The 22,824-nt window shown below is 43.8% G+C and overlaps 1 protein-coding gene across 3 annotated transcripts in view; it reads right to left on the bottom strand.

Annotated features, from left to right (window-relative positions):
- The window catches only part of CTDSPL (CTD small phosphatase like), an 84,986-nt gene extending 78,348 nt beyond the window's left edge, over positions 1-6,638 (bottom strand). Inside the window, exon 1 of one of the 3 annotated variants that reach the window (XM_082479959.1) lies at positions 6,496-6,638. In XM_082479959.1, the coding sequence (XP_082336085.1) occupies positions 6,496-6,571 (76 nt within the window). In that variant the 5' untranslated portion in view covers positions 6,572-6,638. The remainder of the gene's footprint in view (positions 1-6,495) is intronic. The other 2 variants (XM_082479960.1, XM_082479961.1) reach the window with 2 other exon arrangements.
- Positions 6,639-22,824: the final 16,186 nt, after the last annotated feature.

The raw sequence follows: 22,824 nt of genomic DNA, 5'->3' as shown, positions 1-22,824 counted from the left end.
ATCAGCATCATTCGATAGAACAGACACATGAAAGACTTCAGAGATGCTGCTGAGCATTTTTGGGAGATTTTCCAGCCAGGTTGCCACTGCTGAGAGGAATCAAATGGTATAGAACCCTCACCAGCAATCCAGATGTGGTCTTTGAACATCTAATAGGTTTTTGAGGTTTAGGATGGATATGAGGAAAAATTTCTTCACCGAAAGGGTTGTCAAGCATTGGACCAGGCTGCCCAGAGAAGTGGTGGAATCACCATCCCTGGAGGTATTTAAAACATGGGTAGACGTGGTGCTGAGGGACATGGTTTAGTGGTGGTTTCGGCAGCGTCAGGTTGATGGTTGGACCTGATGATCTTCAAGGTCCCTTCCAACCTAGACAAATCTATGATTCAGCTCACTCATTAGTTCTCTTATTTCAGCTTGGAAGACTCCTGCCCCTTGCTGGACCTACTTATGAACTGGGCTTCGGGAACACACGCAACCAGCCAACTGGGTGGACAGAGACCCAATCAACTTCATCATGAGAGCATCCACTGCCCGTAGCAGACCCTAAACCTATTCCCTCTCCCACTATCAGCCCTGTATGGGCTCAGCAGCCCTCAAGAGCCAGAACTTCATACTCTCCGCTCTGTCACTTGAATAGGCTGGAGCACTTGGGTAGCTCTCTTCTCCTTCCCAGTCCAGCATACATCCACGTGCCAAGCTTCTCTCCCAGCAAGATACATCCCCCGGGGCAGGGAGGAAGAGAAGGGATAAACCACATCTTCCCCTCCTGATCCACACAGTGGGTAAAAACAAAAAAAAACAAAAAAAAAAAAAGGAAAAATGTAGAAAGTTAGACCTATGTTTGCTTTTCCTATTTTATAAAAAAGAAAAAAAAAAGAAAATGTTAAATATTGTGGAAAGAAACACTTCAAATATAATTCAAAGTAATCCATCCGAAATTCTCCATTGGGTAGGGTTGAGTAAGGGATAAATTTGCTCCCCGACTTAGCATTTCCATATGTAGGATTGCCTGAAACTGGATTTTTAAATGGAAAATGTAATATTGAGCACCAACCACGATGGTTGTTGAGTTGGAAGAGTTGTTGGCAAAATTTAGCAAAAAACAATGGCGCACTTGCTTAGAGTGAATATTTAAGATTCAACATATATAAAAATTGCGGGCTAGATCTAATTTGCAACTATTTTTGTGTTTGAGTGATGACTTTTATGAGACAGTAAACCTCCTAAATTAAGTGCTCCATGACAGAAAAATAAGCTTCCCCACAGTTAAACCTATCTGCCAGGCAAACGGGAACCACGTCTTTCACCAATGCTGACCAAATAAGTGAGTTTCATTTCTCCTAGCTTTCACTTTCTCAGCATTTTAGTTCCTTATCACTTTAAAGAAACAAACACAGACCCGTTATCCAGAGGCTCATTTGTAACATTCAGATTAAATTCTGAAAGATGCAGCGTAGCATCGATCACACCGCATCTTACTGATTATGTCAGAAAATGCTATTTGCATTTCTGAATACTGAATTGACAAAATGTAGGTCGACTTCAGTTTTTTAAAGGCACGTTAAACTTCTGAACACTTTAGTTAAATCACTGACTCGAAAGAAATGAATTTGAGATGACACGTGCTATGAAGAAATGATAATGTTGCAGCTTACAGTCACGGACTGAATATTCGATATTCATGCAAATTATCATTCACGTTACTGCCAGTACACTGCAGCTTGTTAACTGCTACCCTAAATCAAATCCTGGGTTACTACAGGTTACTACAGTCTCCCTGCAACGTAAAACCTACTGTATGGTTACTCTGGTTTCATATAACAACTATGTCATTAGTTAATGATTTAAAATTTCACCCTGTGCGAGCAATTCACATTCCAATGTAGTGCTGGAGTGGTTTCCACATCCTTTTTTTTTTTTTTAAATGCAACTTTAAAGTTAAGATCTGTAGTTAATATTATGAAAATTTGTTGAGACAATGTCTCAGGAACTTTACCTTATGTTCAAATGTTTGAGTACTCTGAATCCTGATGATGTAATGGCAAGAAAGAATAAAGTATTTTCACGTATTTTTAAAATGCTTTTTACTGAAGACACAATTAAAGACACTTATTTTGGCTTTTAACTTGAGATCTTAAGAACTTGTTATTTTAAATGATAATGAATACTGGTCTCATTGCTGTTTCTTCCAATTTTATTTGAAAGAAAGGAAGGCAAAAAAAGTTTGCCCGTTTGTGAAAACTTCCTCGGGGAATTACATAGTTCATTAAAAAAAACTATAAAGGTTTAGGTTCCACTGTGAACCTTTCACAAATAATTTACTGCAGAAGAAAATACACTTCTGCGGGGAAACGAAAACATTCAGTTACTCTAAATAACTGAAAGTAGATGCTCAGCTGACAGACAAATTTTATAGGAGTTAGGAAAGATGTATCTGGAGAGAGAAAACACACCATCGCAGCCTGAAGGATTTGGTTCCTGAAGGAGGACTAGACTATTATTATGCTACTACTTAACTTGGCACACGGAAACTGCCAAGAATTTGCATCGTTTATGAGGATCAAATTAAAGCATGGAGGTAAAAAAGGGAAATTCACTTCTTTGGACTGACTGCCTATTCCCCACCCGTGATCACGCTCTCTACATTACACTCAGTGCAGACTGACCAGCACTGCACTGTCCTTTAGATTTAACTGTATAGATTTTACATTAGAGGTCACTGTTCAACTAATTAGTAAGAATTAATACTTTCCTTATAAAATAAACAGCTGATCTTATCTGTAGAACTGATTCTACAGAGATTCAGATTTTCAGTTTTTCTTTGTAGTTTTTATTTGTATTTTTTCTTAGTCGCTCACATTTATTGCTGATATAACAAATCCCTTTTCACATACGTCTCCGTTTTAATTTCAAGTCTTGTTAATGCTTCCAATTTCCAGAAGTGCCAGATGAACACAACATAGCACATTTCTGTGAAGAACTACTATTTTCATTACTTAAAAAATTAACAGGGAATTAAATTCTCCATGAATTCAGTGCTCAAAATATTTTTAATCACCTATGTATCACTTCCAATTGGGAGAACGTAAGTTTCTATTTCCCAGAACTAATTTAATGACATAGATAGGGACCAAAATCTTCCAGGAGCACGAACACCACAGGCATTTCAGAAGAAACATTACAATAACAATAAAACACGATTGTAGCAACTTTCCATGCTCAGCTTTCATTTTGACAGACAACTAAATACAGTGCACCACCATGTGGCAACATATTAGGCAATGGTTCACGTACCAAGACCTGGGTTTTTTTTTTCCACCTTCGGAATGTTTTACTATTTGTTAAAAAGAAATGTTAACAATTCCATTTTCAGATTAATAAGCTCCTCTTTAACAAGTTGTCACAGCTTCACTTATCTCAAAAAGCTCATTTTTAAAACATCTGGATTAGCAAGAAAGTATTCTGGCATTTTTATTTGCAAAGCACAATATTTACCTACCAACATAACTGCCCCACGACCAGAGAACAGATCTGTTTCTTGCCAGTCACGCTCCCTCGCACAAGAGAAATTTGGCATAAGCATATACTGCACATCAAGCTCCTTTTAAAACATAAATGTATTTAAAAACAATAAATCAAGCTAAACGCTGGACTCACAGCTGATTAAAAGCTTCAAAAAAATCTTGGAAAAAAATCAAACACTTGAAGGTATACACATGCATTATTTAGCAGTTGCTCAGCTATTGTCAAACTGCTTCTCTCCAGCTTAACAAGAAGAAAAAAAAAATGAAAAAATCAATTTTTTCAACGAGAAACACCGCAGAAGGTCCCAAAACCCCTGAGAAAAACACTGATCCCCAAAGCCACTACATGCCACTTAGTACCCTGGAACATCTTTCTGCAGCCAAAGGCTAAACTCGGAGGAAAAAGCAGGTTTTCATTAAACTGAGCAACCCTTGCTCACGCAGTACAGTGTTGTTGTAATTCACTGCATCACAAAATTTCAGCAGATAGGCTCAGGTGATTCCTATATTTGTTAAATAATTAATTCACTATGCCTTAACATGTTTGTTAGCCATTTTGTACCAACACATTCCCTTCAATCTGAATTAGCAGCGAAGACTCACTTTAAACACCAGTCTCCCACTGGGAACCTATCTGTATGCACCATCGCAGCTTCGGGCTCTCTCGTAGCTCACCGGACCTAAAGGCTTTGCTAAAACTGTTAAGAAATCTAACAGAAAATTGGGTGACGCGACGTGCAACCATGCAAGGAAGGTAGGTCGCCCAACGGGTTTTCCCAAGCTCCGTACCTCGAGCAGTGGGCAAAGCCGTGGCGGAAGAGACAGGAGCAAGCAGTGCTCTCCTTCCCGAGCCCAGGATGGACAGACCTGCGATCCTCCTTCTGCAAAAGTTGCTCTGGCATGATTTGAGAGTCTCACCACAGAGTCAATCCTAGCATGCACTTTAACCGCATTTAAAAAAAAAAATACAGAAAAAAAACCCCATGAATCCACCTCCTGTATTAAGATCACGCTGAAGTTTCCTCTCATCTCAAACTCCAACTACCCTCCTTCCAGTCTCCCCCAGCCCACCCCTGCTCACATGCAGCCTGAAAAGCCCCTGCTAAGCAATTAAGACCATCACGATTTTCTGCTGAAGACAAACCAATAGCAAGAACACAATGCACATTATGCAAGTTACTGCATAGTTATGCAAGTTATATGCATATTTTCGCTACGCAGCGTTGCTCACTGCGCCGAGGACTCTGAAGACACTTGTTTGATGTGGATGCTCAACTCTTGTTTTGAGCTGTCAAATTCTCCTCTACTTGTCTCAACTGGCTTTTTTTTCCACTAAAATTTCAACCGGCTGCTAACAATATCGATGAAGCTCTTCCAGTACATACAACAATATAGGTCCTTAAGGCCACAACAACATCTGAGCACAGTATCACATAAGTCTCCTCCAAGCCAGGTCTTAAGAGACATAGCAGGCAGAGCACCAGCACCTTATTTATTTACTGTAGCTACCCCATGCTCAACATTGCCAAAACGGAGGAAAACATCAGAAATCTCTCCAGACAAACAAGGCCTCGCAGTGGAAGTATCACTTCACAAGGGATAGGACTTAGAGAGTTACATAAGCGCTCCTATACCCAACAAAACCACCATTTTTTGTTCAAACACCCCCCAAGTAGATGGCATTTTTTTTTTTTTTTTTTTTAAATCTACCTCAGTACTTCTGCAGTCAGCATTGGCAAGATGAGCAGACCAGGATTTCACGTACAGCCTCTCATTCGAAAAGTAACAGGGAGCAACTTCTCCAATGACACAGGACCCCTCACTATTTACAAGATGAGCCACACAAAAATGAAGCTTTCTGGATACTAAAATCATCAATTTGAAAGGGAAGATACATCAATCTCTCATTTTTAGGAGACCACTCAGAGGTCTATTACGATACCAACATCACCACACACTCTTTATTTCTAATTTCTGTCTTTTCTCCCCCTTTTTACCAGCACTGCCTGTAACAAAGCATAAACTCAACATGCAAATAACTTCCAAAACCCGAGAGCAATCACACCCAACTCCCCAGAACTCGCACCCAGACGCTTACCCATACCTTCCTCATCGCCAGCTGCAAGGACACAACCACTTACAGCCCAAAAACCCACTGAGCTTCCAAAAGGAAACAAGGTGAAGGTCAATCATCAACGTCTAGACTTTTGAGGAGAAGCAGCTCCTCCAGCCAGGCTGGATTCATCTTATTTTGGAGCAAAACACAACCTAAGTGCGACGCCTTACGCAAGCAACAACTATTTATCGACAGAGTAAATAGAGCCCGCTTTTAGAAGGAACCCATGTTTCTTCCTGAGACGCACAAGTCTCCTCCAACAACAAACCTGGAAGCAGCACAGCTTCCTAAATGTGAGGCAGGGAGAAATACAGGAAAGCAGAGAGAAATCAGGAAACCTTTTTTTATTTTTTTTTCTCCCCCCAAAAATGGGGTGGGGGGGTGGGGTGGGGAAATTAAAATCTTTACAGCTGAGATTTCAAAACCTCCCAACACATTCAGCACAGGTATGCTCTCCCCGACACAGGGCAAAGCGACCACCTTACAAAGTTACCTCGCCGACCCTCCGGGAACAAGAACGTTTTATTTAAATAACTGCTGATTACACTCCATATTTAAACACTGTAACAAGTTCTCAGCTGTATCCAGCAAGCAGTTTCAGGGCCCTTCATGCAAATATCATCATCCCACATTAAAAAAAAAAAACAACACCCAACCCCAACAAGCTCTCCTCTATTCCCAGCAGCCTGGAGAGGATTATACGGTCGCTGAAGAATGCAAGTTGCTACTACGTGCGTTTTTAAGCAGACATTTCCAGAAAAAAAAAAAAAAAAACCAAAACACCACCAAACACACACACACAAAAAAAACCCCAAAACCCCAACCCATGGAGAAAGAGAGAAGGCAGCTCACCTTTATCCTGAGCACAGGACAGGATCTCCTCCTCTTTGGGGTTAGTCACCTGGGTGATAATGGACGGGTTGTCCATGGAAACAGAGTGAGATTTCACCTGGCTATTTCCCTCCCGGCGGCAGGTTTGCGTGCGGGGGGGGGGGGGGGGAGGCGGTGGGGGTGTTGTTTGTTTGTTTAAAAAATCAATACGCAGATTTGTATTTAAAAAAAGAAAAAAAAAAACCAACCAACATAACAACAACAAAAATCTCCCAACTCCTCCAGGAACGAAGCCAAGCGGGGGGGGAGGGGGGGGGGGGGAAAGGATGAGGGGGAAGGGGGGGGGGGGGGGAGCACCGCGCACAGGGGCCCCTCCGGTAGCGCTGCCACCGCCGCCGATTCTCCGCGGCAGGACCGGAGGGGGGAGGGGGGGGGTGTAGGCGAATCAACCCCCCCCCCTTAAAAAAATAAAACAAAATAAAATTAAAATAACAATTACTCCAATGCCCCCTTCCGGGAAGCCCTCCGCCGCGCTCCCCCCCGCAGCCGCCGCCGTTGCCGCCGCCTCCCGAGGCGGGGGAAGTGCCGCCGGCCCTCCGCGCCGCCCCGCGCCTCCCCCCGCGGCCGGCCCCCGCCTCAGGCCGCCCCCCGCATCCACCTGAGCCGCCCCGCGGGGCCTCCCCCGACGGCGTCCCCCCGGCACGGCCCCCCGGGCCCTACATACCCCCCCACCCCGCCGCCGCCCTCCGCCTCCTCCTCCGCGCTTATCTCATCCCCGCGCCCCCCACCCCTTCCCGCGGGCAGCGCTGCGGGCTCGGCGGAGCGACGCCGGGCCGCCCCCTCCTCCCCGTCCTCCTCCTCCTCCTCCTCCCCCCTTCCCCGGGTCACGGGCCGCCGCCGTGCGCGGGCGAGGAGGGAAGCGCGGTGCCGAGGGGAGGAAGGGAGGGGAAAGGGGCCGAGCCCAGCCGCGCTGCGCGCCCCGGCCGCCTGCGCTCCCCGCGCTGCGCCACAGCCGCCGCCGTTCCCGGCCCCGCCGCCGCCGCGCTCGCAGTCCTGTCAGCCCGCCCGGCGCGGCCCGCGCCCCGCCCCGCCCCGCCCCCGCACCGCGGGACGCTCCAACATGGAGGCGGGGAGCGGGCAGCGCCCGGCACCCGCTGCGCTGTAAACAAGGGGGCGGGGTTACGGCGGGGTGGGGCGGGGTTACGGCGGGGAGGGGCGGGGTCACGACGGGGTGGGGCGGGGCGAGGCGCCCGCGGAGCGAGCGCGCGAGGGGGAGGGGGCGGCTATTGTTATTGCGTACAAAAGGCGCTTCTCGCCGGCGCGAGGGGGGCGGGGCCAGCGGGGGAGGGCGGGGCCAGGCCAGCGGGGGGGCGGGGCCTCGGCTGAGGGGGGCCCTCGGAGCTGTGAGGTCTCGGGGAGGCGGGAAAGGGGTTTGGGCGCCGTTTCTCCCCTTAGGGCCTGTCCCACGGCGGCGCTGGGCTAATTGGGGGCTGATTTCCTTCGGGAACGGGTATAAATTGTCCGACATGGAGATGTGGGCAGTGGGGAGTGGAATATTTTTGCAGGTGGCTGTGAAGTGTTCGTTTGCTTGGTTTTTTTGTTTTTTTTTTCAGAGGCGAGTGTGTAACTAGAAGGTGCTGAGGGCCGTCTTGGCAGCTTCTCTCAGGGAAAATACTCTTTTTTTTTTTTTTTTTTTTTTTTTTTTTCCCCCTAGAGCACCTTAAAAGGCATGTCTGACTCTCCAGGAATTCCCAGTGCTGCTGTTCGCTGGTGGCTGGGAGGGTTGGTGAGGGGATGGACTGTGGTGTGTGTGCCCCACCTCCTCCGGCCCTCAGGGACCTGCTGTTAGCCAGGGCCTCGGCGCGGTGGCGGGAGGGGGGGGGGGTAGGGTAGGTGGGGGAGCCCATCCGCAATAACGGCTCCTTTATGGGGCTGTCGGAGTGTGAAGTTAAAAGGGAAAACCTTTAGCGAAGCGTGTTGGTGTATTTAATGTAAATAAAGAATTGCAACCTCCTTTCTCTCCTGGGGAAAAAAAAAAATGTATTTCTAATGTATATACAAGCCTCAGTTGCAACCTTGCTACGAAAAGGACAGAGATCACTTTAAATTCCATTAACTAATTGGGGAAAATACTTCTGTAACTGGCACAGACCCAGGGAATGTGAAATTTAGTAATATTGGTTACAAGTATCTTTTTTCTTTTTTTTTTTTTGTCCCTAAAAGAGAAAGCCCCATACAGCCTGCGTCTTTTTATATATATAAAAACATGTAAGTAGCTCTGAACAGTTCTACACAGTATTATCAAAAATACGGCATCGCAACTGCCAGGCTAGGTCGCAGAAATGATCGTTGTGTTTAATTCCAGCAAGAGCAAGCAGCTGTTCTCGTTGCGGTGCGTTACCGTAAAGGGAGGCGGTGGGCACAGCCTGGAGGATTTCCTAGTCTCTGCTGGTGCCGCATCTAGTTTCTGGGGAAAACTACTTAAAGCTCTGGGGCCTTGTTTCGCTCTCAGTGAGTGTATTCCTACAGTCAACACATTTAAACATTTTGTTGCGAGTCTTTGGATGGCTGCGTTTGCTTAACGTTAAAAAGAAAAAGGTTCGAAATCTAGCTGTGCTTTCTCTCACAAAACTAACACTCCCTAAGCAGCAGTACATGCAGAGATACCAGTATTGCAGGTTTCTGGGACTTGAATTTTAAGTTTGCCCATCCTACTCCCATGACAAACACTTGCACAGGGAATGAGTGCAATGCCACTGCTTGGGCTGCATCCCATCGTGCAAGTTTCAACCCGCTGTTTAGCTTTGGCTTCTCAAGACAGGAGCCGTGCAGTTGCAAACAGTCCCTTACAGGTTAGATCGGGCACAGATGAATAGGAATTAGTACACGTTGGCTGATGGAATGAGTCCTGCTACCTGTAAAGGTTCAGAGCTGTTGCTCCTCAGCTATTATGAGGCTTTATCACAGCACTCGCTATGTTGTAATCCAGAAAGTGCTTCATCTTTTGCCCGCCCAGGCACTGGAGGCATTTTTAATTATCTGAGGGTTAATTTGCATAGAAGCTTTTGCTGAAACAATAAATTCAAGCCTTGCTTATTATTGGGTATGAGTTTCTGCATCAACATTTGTATTTAGATAAACCCAAAGTAGCTTCCTACTAGCATTAAGACAAAGGGGTTGCTTCAGAGCAAGTTGGAGAGTCATCCAGCACTAAAAACATCTTTCACTGCTTTGCAGGGAAAGGGCAATTACAACGTGTGGTAGCAGAACTTGTGCTGTAATACCTCTTTTCTATGCAGGGATGAGTACATATAAACATCTTTCTGATGAAAAGCACGTTTTGCAAGGCTTGACAAATATGATACCTTGAGCCACTGTGTTATGTACGTTTTAAATGTTGGTAAGATTGTTTTTGCGACTTATGTTGTAAAACTCCGGTCGCACAGCTAGCTGTTTATTCATCTTACTGAGGAATTTGGTGCTTACTTTAGTTTAGAGGGGGAACTGCTATTTATGGTGAAACATAAAGTGGAAGTAGGGTGAGAGAACGTGCCAGGAGGGGATATCTCTCCCTGTGCTTGTCCCTTTGCCACCGTCATGCAGCCTCCCTCACCCCTCCAGTCTAAGGTGGACACCAGAAAAAACGGGTGCTGACAGCACACCAGGAGCTGGGGAAGTCCACTGGCAGAACAGTGGGAAGCAGAATGGAAGTTTAGGAAGCTCAGCGGTACTTGTACTGGCAGCACGGCTGTAACATAGGAAACAGGTCCCTTCCTCTAAGCGGGGCTGTTCGGCTTCTCCCACCCCCTTCACTCCCATTCCTGCACCGGTTACGAGACAGTTCTAACAGAATAAAGAGCAATCCGTGTTGCCTTCTGCTTTTACTTTAGAGACACCTTGAAGTGTGTACAGTGTCTTCTGTCTATGTTTCTTTATATGCCACATGAACTGAATCCTAAATAATCCCGTGGAACAAGTGAATGGTTTCATTTCCATGTTAGAGATAGGAGGTGGAGGCACAGACAAAAGAATATTTTGCAGGAAATCGCAGTACAAGCTAGTGGGAGATCCAGATTTTCATCACCACTCCTGACATTTGTCCTTGCCACTAAAACGTGTCCCCTTTTCAATGCCATAGGATATTTTATAATGGGGGGGGGGGGGGGGGAATGTTTTTTAGCAGAACTGTTCTGCATTAAAAGGAAGCATTTATTTTTATTGATATCAGCTCAGTGAAAGCTTGACCCTGGGTCCACAATGGGATTTTTATCCTTGGCTTTAATGGAAGAACAATCAAGGCCTCATGATATTACATCTGAAAGAAAGGAAAATATTGCAGTTTGTATCAATAAGACAAATGTTTCATAGTGTAAGCCGCTATATTCTTGTAATAAACGGTTTATTAGATTGATTAAATGTCTTAACTTCACTTCAGCTATTAATCAGTTTTGGCAGCTGTTTATTGCTTTGTATACTTCGATGTAATGGAGATTATCCCTTAATTATCTCATTGCAGTTCATTCATTGTTTCCTAAATAGTGCCATTACAATGGTAAATTGCAACAGTAAAACAGTGTCAATACAAAGTTATGGAGTTCCCATTTTATGATGCATTCGTAAAGTTAACACAATCTACTTAAAACATAGCTGTGAATTCAGCGCAGTGACCTATTTGATGTGGCATAAGAGGTTTTTATGAGAAAACAGTAGAGCATTAAGTGTGCTGGGACTCTGCTTTCACCAAAGTAAAACATAGTGTATTCCCCTGATATGTGCATATCAGAATTTATTAAACTAGTACGTTTTTGATCACTTTCAGTTTCACCAAATGCTGTGAATTGGAAAGACTTTGTGCCTTTGAAGAGAATGTATTTATTTCTTTTTGTCTATGCAAAAAGAAATGAGAAAACTCGGAGCAATACTATCATTTAGAGGTTAATATTGTCATTCCGCAGAAGAATAAGAGGGTTCCAAATCAATCAGAAGAAAATGGCTGCTTTTAGTATTATCTTCATATCTGGCAGCAATTCATAAAGTAGCAATTGCATAACAATTTCCATTCTAAGTCCCTTTTTCAGTCAACTGTAACTATACCTAACTTTAACACTATGAGTTGTCTGTTTCAGGCTGAGTTGTTTGGGAGGAATCGGTATTACTGTCAAGCTGAGAAAGATTCATGAAACCTGCTTTCAGAAAACGTAACATAAATTACCTCCCTTCTTGCTCCCCGATAAGAGGTTTTTGGGAAAAAAAAAAAGCCCCAAACCTGCAAATTTTGAGTTCTCGTTTTTTTTTTTTTTATTCTCCTTGCCTTTTCACTGTGTATATGATAGCAGAAAATGTGGGTCATTAGCTTGGGTTAAATTAGTGCTGACAATAAGGTGAATGGGTTTTTTACTAACAGAACCAATTTGTGTTCAACCCCAAATAAATTCCTGTAGACTCCTAATCCAGAAACTTTGATTAAGGAACCCAACTAAGATGAGGCCTGATTGTGCCAGGTGCTTGACACCCACATAAGAAATGATTCCTGAAAAACTCTCAACCCGATGTGAAGCGAACATGTAATTAAAATGCCTGTCCATAATTTTGGGGCTGGGTTGAATACAGCTGGTGACCAATGGGTGGAAAGCTCTGCAGAGCTCAACACCCGGTGACCTACAAGTGGCATATCCAGTCGTCCCTAATTGCAAATGATACGCCTTTGCGAGGGAGCCTTCTTTTTGTAGCAAGCAACCACGTCAGGTTCCAGGCTTTCCGAAGGCTGGCTGAGTCTCCCATTCCCTGGGTGTGCTCGTTGCATCTGCTGCTTCATATGCTCAAGTTTAAACAGTCTTCTACTGCCCCAAGGTGCTCATCAACATCTTAGAGCTGGAGGTGAACTGCCACCACAATTCGGCTGGCAGAGGCACTTGTAAGAAAGCTCCCACTTAGTCAAAACCAGCTGACTCAAGGCAACTTTTTAAATTCTTTAACCTATATAATATGGCCTAAACCAGTTTAGGGCTTACTCTGAATCTTTCATACTACAGAAGGAATACCACAGGGCCAGAAACAACCATTTAGGAGGCAACAGCAGCTTCAAGCAGCGTAATTGCAGCCTTAGACCGTACCCATGCTATAGCTTTTTACTGTTGGACAGAGATGAGAGATGGGAATTCTGTGTCATCAAGGGACCACAGTGGAGACACGATAACAGCAGCAGGACTTCGTTTTTGATTCTACTTCTGTTTCACTTGAGCACAGCAGTGGAATAAGATAAAACTTGGCTTTGCCCTTATCTGGTTACCCATTGTGAGCACTCTGTTCTCCAGTATCCTGCTGGAGCATTCCTACCGATATGGCTGTAGAGGCTTGGTTTCCATTTCAGTTTTACTGGTTGTCAGATAGTTTATCTGTGAAACAGATATAATAACAGCTAATCTCGTGTTATAGGTCCGTGGCTGTTTATAACTCCTATTAATAGCAACTGTGGAAAGCCTGGGAGCAGGTTTTATAGGGCACTGGGGTAACCAGTTACTGCACATTCCCCTGAGGCTATGTAGCATCCAGTGTAGCAAGGTCATGATCATCTTAACCCTGGCATTCCCTGTCTTTTGGGGCTTTGACTTTGCACTCTTGGTATTCTTTCCGAGACACTACTGGGAAGCAATTGATTTTGCTCCATGATTTATTCTTGCAAATGTCCCAACTGATGTCCAAGAAGAGCCTCCATAACTGAGCTCTACCTTGTGCACCAGCTCGAGTGGGTATCTTCACAGCACTTAAAAGTGATCTGCTGAATTGGCTGGACTTTCACTGGAGGGAAATAGGATAGGGACACCATGTTTCGCTAACTCTTAGAAGCTCATACTTTTAAATGCTTCTAAATGTTCTGAATTCTCATTTCAGCTGCTGCTTCCCATTCTTAAAAGTGTGTGTTTTCTCCCCCAAATGTGGGAAATATTAATCTAATACCCAATTCAGTGAGGCATTGACCAGCACAACCATTGTCACGGATAAAACTTGCCTCCTTGAAACAGGACAACAAATACCATTCTTACTGATGGATGCATGATGGGATTGCTAAATTAATAAGAGCGACGGTGGATGCATGCCACATTAGTGAGGCGGTTATGCTTTCCCATTAAGCACAGTAAACACAGGAAGGTATTTGTCTACCAATTCTGGGGGAACCAGCTGATGAGCTGTGAGAAAGTCCTGGCTTTGTGGATGACGAAACAGGATAAGAAGGGCATGAGAAAGGCCTCAAACAGCCCTCAGCAAGGACTTCAGGTTGTCTTGGCACACTGAGGTGGTAATTTACCCTAGGAGTCGCTACTGAAATCATCAGTGTGAGCGATGAAATAAAGCAATAGTATGAATACAGCAGAGTTTGGCCTAATTGAGAAAGAGAAAAGGAGGAGTGAGGAACACGAAAGGTCTTGTAAGTGCAATGTCCTGTCATCTGAGTCAACTGATAGTCATGCTAAGTAGCCATCTAAATTCTTTTTAAAAGGACTTCTCAGAAGAAAAACCTGCTGACTGTTGGAAAAATAAAGGCAAATGATTACGAATTGCAATGAGAAATTCTAGTCAGCGCCTAATTTTATGCGATTCATTTCAAATTGCATAAATGGCAACTTAACTTTTGGCCTCATGCCTGGAAGAGCACCTGAGAACACATCATTGCATCATCATTGAGAGGCTATTGGCCTTCTTTTTTAATTATGGGCTGGCTGTGGAAAATGAAGTGGCTTGATTGGTTAAGGCTGATACTAGACCTAACTAGCAGCGAGTGACTACCACAAAAAATGCGAGCACGAAAACCACAAACTCTCTTTGAAGTCTCTGGAGCTATGCTTACTTGCCACTCTGACCATTTGTTTGATTGCAATTTTGTTCACACGGCTGCTAGTGGAACACGAGAATGTGAAAGAGCAGTTCTCACGTGGTGGGGCAGTCCTTCTGGCTGGAAGTAGAGAAATAGGAGTCAAAGTAGGTAGGCTTGAGTAAGGAAAAGAGGAGAGAGTATCTGGAGACGTAATGAAAGGGAGCCTTAGGCATGTATGAATCTGTACACAGGCTATGAGGGGGAAGGGTTGATGGAGGGAGTGGTAAGGCAGAGGAAAAGAAAATGAACGCAGAAAGGGTAGGAAATAGGAAATCCTTAAAGAAAAGCTCCTAACAACTCACAGCATTTCAGTCCTAGTGGCTTTGTCCTGGAGAATTTCCTAGCAGGGCATTTCGAACATGGGGTGATCTTCAGCACCAAGTTGCTGGAGAGCTGCAAAGAAACCTAGTGGCATTTGTCGGGGAAAGGAGCTTTCGAAGTTGGAAAAGCAGAGATAATTTAAAGGAGTTTGATGGCTAAGCTTGGGAATAGTATTGGTCTCTCATCCAGTTGTTCCTTCTGCCACCTGTGTAATGAAAAGGAGTCCAGTGGACACATAACTTTGCTTTCCTGAATATACAAAGCTATGGAGGTTCTGCTGCTGACGGGTTCCTGGTGACTCCCAAAGCAGGAGACACCAGCCATCCCCAAACAGTTTGGAGTAATAACCTGCCCTTTTCACTGTAGAATTTGTATTCCAGTAAAAGGGCCATAAAACAGGCTGATATCTACAAGTAACAGAAGGGTCTAAGCATCAGGAAGATGCACTTGTGTAGGACAACCAGGATGAAATTGAGGTTAATAAAAATATTTGATGGTGTGATCAAGATAACTCAATAATCTTGTCAAAATTAGTATCATTATGCTGGATTCTGTACAAAAAGTAGTAGGAAGTGACCCACACCTTAAAGATTTACAGTTTAAGTGTAAAAGGAAATATAATTTGATATGGAAAACTGAAACATAGAAAGAGTAATTCAACTGAGATTCAAATAAGCAATTTTTGGCAGGGTTGGGACTACCCAATCTGCTGCCTCTCCAGTCTGAGGTTGAAGTGATACTTTAAGATCTTGAAAATCAACCTGGTAAAGACACAGGAAGAAATACAGTGTGATCAGTTGTGTACCACTCTTGGAAGACAGGCAAAGTCCATAATTCCTGGTCCTACCAGCCACCCATCAGAACAGAAACACCAAGTGGCCCACTGGGATGCAGGAGCCAAGTGTAAAAGTAGAACTGATGCTCTGTCAATGGGGCAGTGGGAAGCCTCTGCTTGTTTATTTTTGGAGCCGCCATCTGAGCAGGATAGTGTTGAACTGAGATCTTCGCATAAGCCATTCCCAGCCTGAAGCCTGTCCCAAGCCACCAACTTAATGAGTGCCATTGCTGTCATTTACAGCTAGCAGAGACGTGGCTGTAAATGGAAGTGAGTAGATTGTAGCGCTATTCGCTGAAGACGTGTAGGCAGGCCTGCCACAGCAACAGACTTCACACGGTTGCAAAGTGTTGAGTGCTCCAGACACTGATATGCCATGTTAATTCAATTAATTGGTTCTTCAGCTTGCCTGAAAGTTCAACCCACGAAATACAAACATCTCAAGCCAAACAATTTTTTTTGTGCCTGTTGCGGGTAAAGTGTCCTGCACATGATTGTCTATGGAATGGTCAGCTGCAACATGTGCATCTCGATGTTCTCAGGTGGTTTTCTCCAAGCTTCACTTAACAGCTATTCTACATTTCACTCTCCCTTGGGTCAGTAAATGAAACATTTTCCTTGCATACTTGCATTATGTTCAGTTGGGGAGATATATGTGACTGGGTACAAACCAAACTGGTGCTTAGAGACTATGATAGAACTGGAAAACAGTATCACAGTGTGTTGGTCCAAGCATCATTTGCAATGCTTTGCCCCTGGCTAGTCATCCCGCAGCTCCGTGCAGCGGGAGCGTACTCTGTTCCATTTGCATGCAGAGAGGACTTTGAACTGCCTGGCGTTTTGTGCGAAACTTCCCCTTGGCTGAAGGCCCTGTGCAAGATCCATGCACCATTTAAGTTCTTTATGCATTAGCTTTTACCAGAATAGTTAAATAATTAAGACAGTCTGTTGGCCAATATCTTGATAAATGAATTACTTGGCTTCCGCTGGCTGCTATTTATGTGACCGTGCGGGTTATTACTCGCAAGTATTCACGCAGCTCCAACTACAAGTGGAAGCGCCTGGGTCATGGAGTGATAGCACTTTTTGGGAGAGTTGGGGTCTGACCTCACGGGGAACCCCCCGGCTCTCTCCCGAAGGGGGACTTTGTGCAGACTGCCTGGGCCTGAGACAAACCCAACAAGCAGCTCTAGCACACCTGCTTGACCTGTACTGCTTTGATTTAGAGAAATTAAACTCTACCCCAGAGAGAAAGAGCTGAAATCCTGCTGCTTTCAGGAATGTTATTTCAATGTACTTGTTCAGTGAGTTGGCCTGGTAGTTTACAATTCCGAAACCCTGGAGCATTTGTGAATTGTGAGGGAAGTACGCTATTCATTATCTGCTGTCAGGCATTCATCATTCCAGTGTAAGCTTCAATCCTCTCATCAGGATGCAGAACATTACTTATGACCAGTCACAGGCCATGAATAATGGCTTAACGAAATGAACAGTTCTCTAACAATTCAGACCCAGGTTTGTTAATCAAAACTATTCAGAGCCAGATTCTGGCACCCCCTCGCACACACTGAATAACACCTATGCCCAGTGCAGTCTCTTTGGTTTTAATTGTATTTATGGCTTAACAAACTATTTTTATTTTTTTTTTCAATCTGGCTGACCTCTCCTAACTAGCTCACAGGAAAAGCTGGAGTTTGCCTCCACCAAAATAAGTAGTTCTTGTCTCGTTCTGCATTAGCACTTGCTGTACAAACCCACTTTGGCAGCGATGACAAATCTGCATGTCTTTTCCTTAGCTGCATCAGATGTGATATCCGCACTGGTCAGCAGCTAAGCACTGCCTGAAGCTAAGCAATAATTTAAATGTATCTTTTATTCTTTATGTGGGAAAAGTAAGTCAAGTGACACATTCTTTATGGGACCTTATGCACAGCAATAAAGTAGCATGGCCATATTCATCCCTGTGTAGGAGCAGTGTTCCAGTCAACCTCCCAACCACACCAACAGCAGTTCTCTACTGCATATTGCCAAACATACTTCAGGCTCCTGGAAAGGGGAATATATTGGTGTATTTGCAACCCAGTCCCCAAGTACTCCTCTACAAATGTTGAAAGCAGCCGGTAGCTCCAGCTCTCTTCCCCAGTCGTAGGAGGCTTCTTACATTTTTTGCTCCTCTAAACTGTGCCAAGGAAGCTGGTACTGTATTTCCAGAAGCAGGGATTGAAGAAGTTGGAACATTTCATTTACAGAGAGCTTTCTGGGTAGTGGAGGTAAGGTAAAGCCCTGGAAATACTCAGCTGAATCTTTTATCTTCACTACTATCTTTGCATTGTAAAGCCCAGTCTTGGCTGTCATTACACATGGTGGGTAAGATCTCCAAGAGTGGTTCCCCAGCACTCAGTTTGGGTGTGGGACTATGAGCAGATGTGGAGGTGGTAGGATATGTCCAAGATCCTGGGTGCATTCCCACTCCCTCCAGTATTCTTGGGCTGAGGCTCCCAATGGAGACTCTCGGGGATGTTAGTTACCAACTTCCATTGTGGTCAGACTCCTCTATGCGTTTGAACACAACTCTGCATCATTTTGTTTTGCATATTCATTTGTAAAATCATTTTCAGGGCATAATCTTCCATAACCAGTTATTCTTCCTTGGGATCATATTTTGGGAAACAGTCACAGTGGTTTCACCCCTGGAATGTATTTCCCCATATGATTGAATGTCAGTCCATTTGTATGGGTAAATCAGTGCTCAAAATGAGGAAGAAAAAAAAACCCTCTGGATTTGTGTCAGAGGATTTCTCTATCAGCAACGGCTGGTGCAGGGGAGGCGCAGCTTGTGCTGGGTTTTTTTCCAGCAGATTACGGGCTGAGGCACTAGCTGCAATGAGTGGGAAGGGAGGAGCAGGGAAAAGAGGGAGAAAAGGAAAAGGTCCTCATCTAGAGGGAAGCCAGGAGCGCTTATCTCTCCCTCTCCCTCCCCTGCCTCACATTCACTGCCACCAGCTCTTCATCATCTCTTTCTGCCCTCAAGGCTATAAATGTGGGCACTTGGTGGGGAGAATAACCTGCTAGATGGTTTTGTCTCCTCTTGGAAGTTTTCAGCAAATTTTCATTTTGCCATTTCTTTTCTTCAGGCATTGTATGTTCTTTATTAGAGAAAACAGAGGAAAAATGCAACCCAAACAACATTTCAGCTTCTCCAGCAAAGTTTCTATTTTGTTTTATTGAAAACTTGTCCAACCAGTTATTTATATTTTATCTGTGAAAGACTCAAAAAAATTTCATCTGAAACAGATATTTCCATGGAAACGTCCATCTTTGATGAGATGTCGTTCCTCAGATGTTTCAGCTGAAGAATTTTGTCAGTTCTGGCAGAAAAAAAAAAGAGTGGGGGGCAGAACAAACAAAGACCAAGCTCAGAGGAAAACATGCAATGCTTCAAGTTAATGGGCTAAAATGTCAGCTGGTAAACTGCCATGAAGCCAGAGAAGTCAACCAGTCAACCCGAGTCAATGGAGCTATGCTAATTTACACAGAGGATCTGGCCTTAGATTTTAATAGAACCAGCCTAGCAAGCTGTTTCTCTGCTTACCCATCCTCCTCCCTTTTTAATAAGCTCTCAGTCATACTTGGCCTATCCTTTAATAATTCACCCTTCTCTCTTCGTGAGCCTTCTTCCTTCTCTGGAGATAATGGGATGGGATTTTCTGCTCACAGCCCTCACAGAGATATCACCGGCAGGTTAAACTCTGCCCAGCTGGCTCCTGGCTTCTGCCGTATCCCTCGTGCCTCTTTCTGGACTCTAATATCCATCTTCTGTTTGGTCTTTACTTAGCCGCTGCCAACTGACTTCAATGCTATTTGCTATATATTATGATATAGCGTACTGTATTGTAATCTATAGATCCTGGGATATTGAAGTATTAAGCTCACAGAGCAATCAATTACTGTAATGGGAGTTGTGTGTGTCTGGCCGCAATTCTGGAAAGCAGATCTATGAGATAGCTCTAGGACACAATCCAACTTCTGGACCATGAGACTGCTCTACCGCAGAATTTACTATTTCTGTCTTGCTCAGGGCCAACTAGGTATTTAAAACACAATTGGCAAGATGCACATTATTGTATGCTTTTATTGTTGGTATGTGTAACTACAGTATGAATGACCATGTGTAACTGCTCAGTCCTGTGTAACACATAGATGTGTAAAATAAATCCATGATGATATCCAGTTCCAGAGCTGCAAGTTTCTTACCCTGTTCCCTTGAAGCCAAGATCCAAAGTACTGCATTTTCTAAGAACCCCCAGACTGCTTTTCTCAATCTAGTTCCAGTTTCTTGGTGACTGTGACCTTCCCTCTCGCCTACCTTGATTAAACAGAACAGGGAAGTGTTGATGCAGAAAAACTCCCTTGCAGACCTTGAAAGTCTTGTGCATCTTTTTTTTTGGAAGATCCGCATTGAAAAAGAAATGATGCCTGGTTGTCTCCTGTAGTTTTGAGTCCCCAGAGAAAGCGAGCCCCTCTTTTCAGTGATGTATTTCAAATGCTTTTGGTTCGTTGAACCTGATCTCATTCACACGGAGGAGTGAAGACACCGTGCAAAGTCTGAGATGTCTTCTGTTGGTTTCTCAGAAGCACACTGCGTGGAGCACACCTTTTGCACACCTTTTTCCAGAGTAGCTGGGATGCTGTTTGATTGCCCAAGGTACAGAGCTGGTAACTGCACCTTCCAGGGAAATAAAAACTAATGTGTGTGAATGGTTCCCTTACTGAAACTCTGTGGACTGTATTGATTGAATCAACCTTTTGGAACAACAGAAGAATGACTGATGTTGTTTGAAGTTCAGCTCAACATCTTGATTGGCATTCTTGTTTAATGACTTTTCCTTATTTGTTAAATTTAATTGATGGTTATTGCATTTATTTCTAAAGAACATTGCTTTAATTAAAAAAAAATGCCTGCTCTACGGAAATTAATATTCACCATCTATATGGCACAAAAGGGTATGTGGTGAACATAGAGAATAATTAGTAGCTGTAGGAGGAGAACTTATGAGAAGATGATTATGAATATGTAATAGAGGAAATAGACTACAAGGAAATTAAACCAAGAAATTTATGAGTGAATAATTGACCTCTGAGTAAATACGAGCGTTCTCTCAACAGCCACTTGACGTGTTCTTAACCACTCAGTATTTCAGAACATTAACCACCCTTTTAACTAACCAGTTCTTTGCTATTGGCAACGACTCACTCTCTGCAGTTGCCTTCCTATTTTACAGGGTGATTGCTTACTGTACGCCTAATGCTGTAAATACACGTGGTGCCAAAGCTTTGGAGTAGGTGGGAGAAAGGTCATAATCTGTTACATATGTGTAAATCTACCCTTAGCCAAAGGAAATAGTGGTAGGGACTAACTAAATCTGCTTCCAGAATTACGCAGTTATAAATGAGAGCAAAATTGTATCACTACTACCAAACGAATACAGATCTCTCTCCACCATGAGAGCATCAGTCCAGAGTTGAGATTTTCAGACTTGATGGTGAAGTTTCTAAAGTGGATTTTCAAAGTTTCCATTTTCCCTTAGATTTGGTGACTCATCAGGAATTGTGACTTTAAAGACTGCGGGCTAGAGATGTCTGCCTGCTCCCAAGAAAGTCCCAATATCTTCCAGGTGAGAGGCCTGATGGATATGAGCAGATATGTTAGCCAGAAAAGCGAAGGTGAGAGTGGTTGTATTTGAGAGGCAGTTCCCAAGAAACAGAAAGCATCCATGCGTAAGGGCTAGGCCTTTAACCTGAATTGTTTAATGGAGTAAGCAGGGTCAAAGCTCCCTGAGGGAACACTAAGCTCATATTTTGATGATTCAGAAATCATAATGATAAAAAATAAGATGATGAAGTTTGTTCAGTAGGAAACTTTTGTATTACAATGCTTCAGGGAGAATGAGGTGGAAAGGCTGTATGTGGAGCATAAAGGTTTCCTAGAGAGATTTCCATCCTAGAGAGACGAGTTATTGCTGCTGATTATGGACCAAACACATTGCTAAATTATTGCTGGTTTTACACCAATGAAACTGGCAAACAAAGATATGATATCAGTGGAGCTTTGTCTTCTCTTCTCCTTCCCCTTAAATGCTGGTTAGCACACCAAATGTTTTTTACATCATAGAATGGAAAGCAAGTAGTTATCTGGAAAATGTAATGATCAACTGCAATACGTGACTGATTGAATCAGGTGAGTGGTGTGAAAGATGAGGTTCACTTGCTGGCCTTGGCCTCTTTGTTTGGCAAAGAGAGATAAGAAGACAAAGCTCAGTTTTATCAGAAGTTAACAAATGACTAAATAGATGAGAATCTCAAATCAGCTCTTTATTTCAGTGTGACCCAAGTAATTAATGGCTTATGCTTGGACGTGGTAAAAGACCATAGTACCTTAGCTGTCCTCCCCTTCATCTCTGCTGGAACAGAGAGTGGTGCTGTTGGGAGGTACTGTCTGTACCAGTGGAGACCATGTAAAGCCTTTGGGTGGAAGGGAGCTTGGCACTTAGTTCTTTAGCCTCCTTGGAAAGTCCTAATCTCTGTAGCTGTAGTCTACATGAGTCCATACTTACAGTCCCAAGTCACACCTTCAACTATCTTGCTGAAAGTCAACAAGTTTGGAGAGGTAAGTTTATGAGCTATAGGAATAAAATCCTAAGCTTATCCCAAAGGAGAGAAGTGGATCTGCTCCACTTCAGCACAGCTTTTATCAGTAGTGAACATTTTTCTTTCTTTCTGGGAAAAGGAGAACAGCCTGTAAGCTAAAAGCAAGGAGTCCAGAAAAAAAAATTCCAGTGTTATTTTTGGTGATGATGGGAAGGTTTTAAAGGATACATCTACCACAATGAAACAAACAGTTTTGACCCCCTACAATTTGCCTTCTGTTTTTTTTCTGGTTCTTAGAAATGATCCCATGTTTTGCCCCAGGCTGTCTAGCGCTGTCCCAAACAGTTTCCAGTCACCGTTTGGAAGTTAACAGGGATGAGGGACCTTTCCCCATAGGCAGTTTGCATGAGGTCACCCTTTTCTGGAGGCTGGAGGACTTTGATGGTGTGGACACAGCCGGAGACTGGTAGTTGGCCTCTGGACCATAAAATGCTCCCTGGCACAATTTAGTCCGTTTGGAAGAGGTGTAGCTGAGACTTGTTAGGCTGTATTCAAAACATTCAGGGGAGATCCTTCCTCAGTTACCTCTTCAGCTAAGGGTAGCTGGGAGAAGTTGTAAGAGGAAGAGGGAATATATAAGATCTTTTACATAAATCATCCACATTAAACATGA

This window comes from Vanellus vanellus (assembly GCF_965231255.1).
Source record: "Vanellus vanellus genome assembly, chromosome: 2".
Classification (NCBI taxonomy): Eukaryota; Metazoa; Chordata; class Aves; order Charadriiformes; family Charadriidae; genus Vanellus; species Vanellus vanellus.
This window is presented reverse-complemented; position numbering and strand designations above follow the sequence as displayed.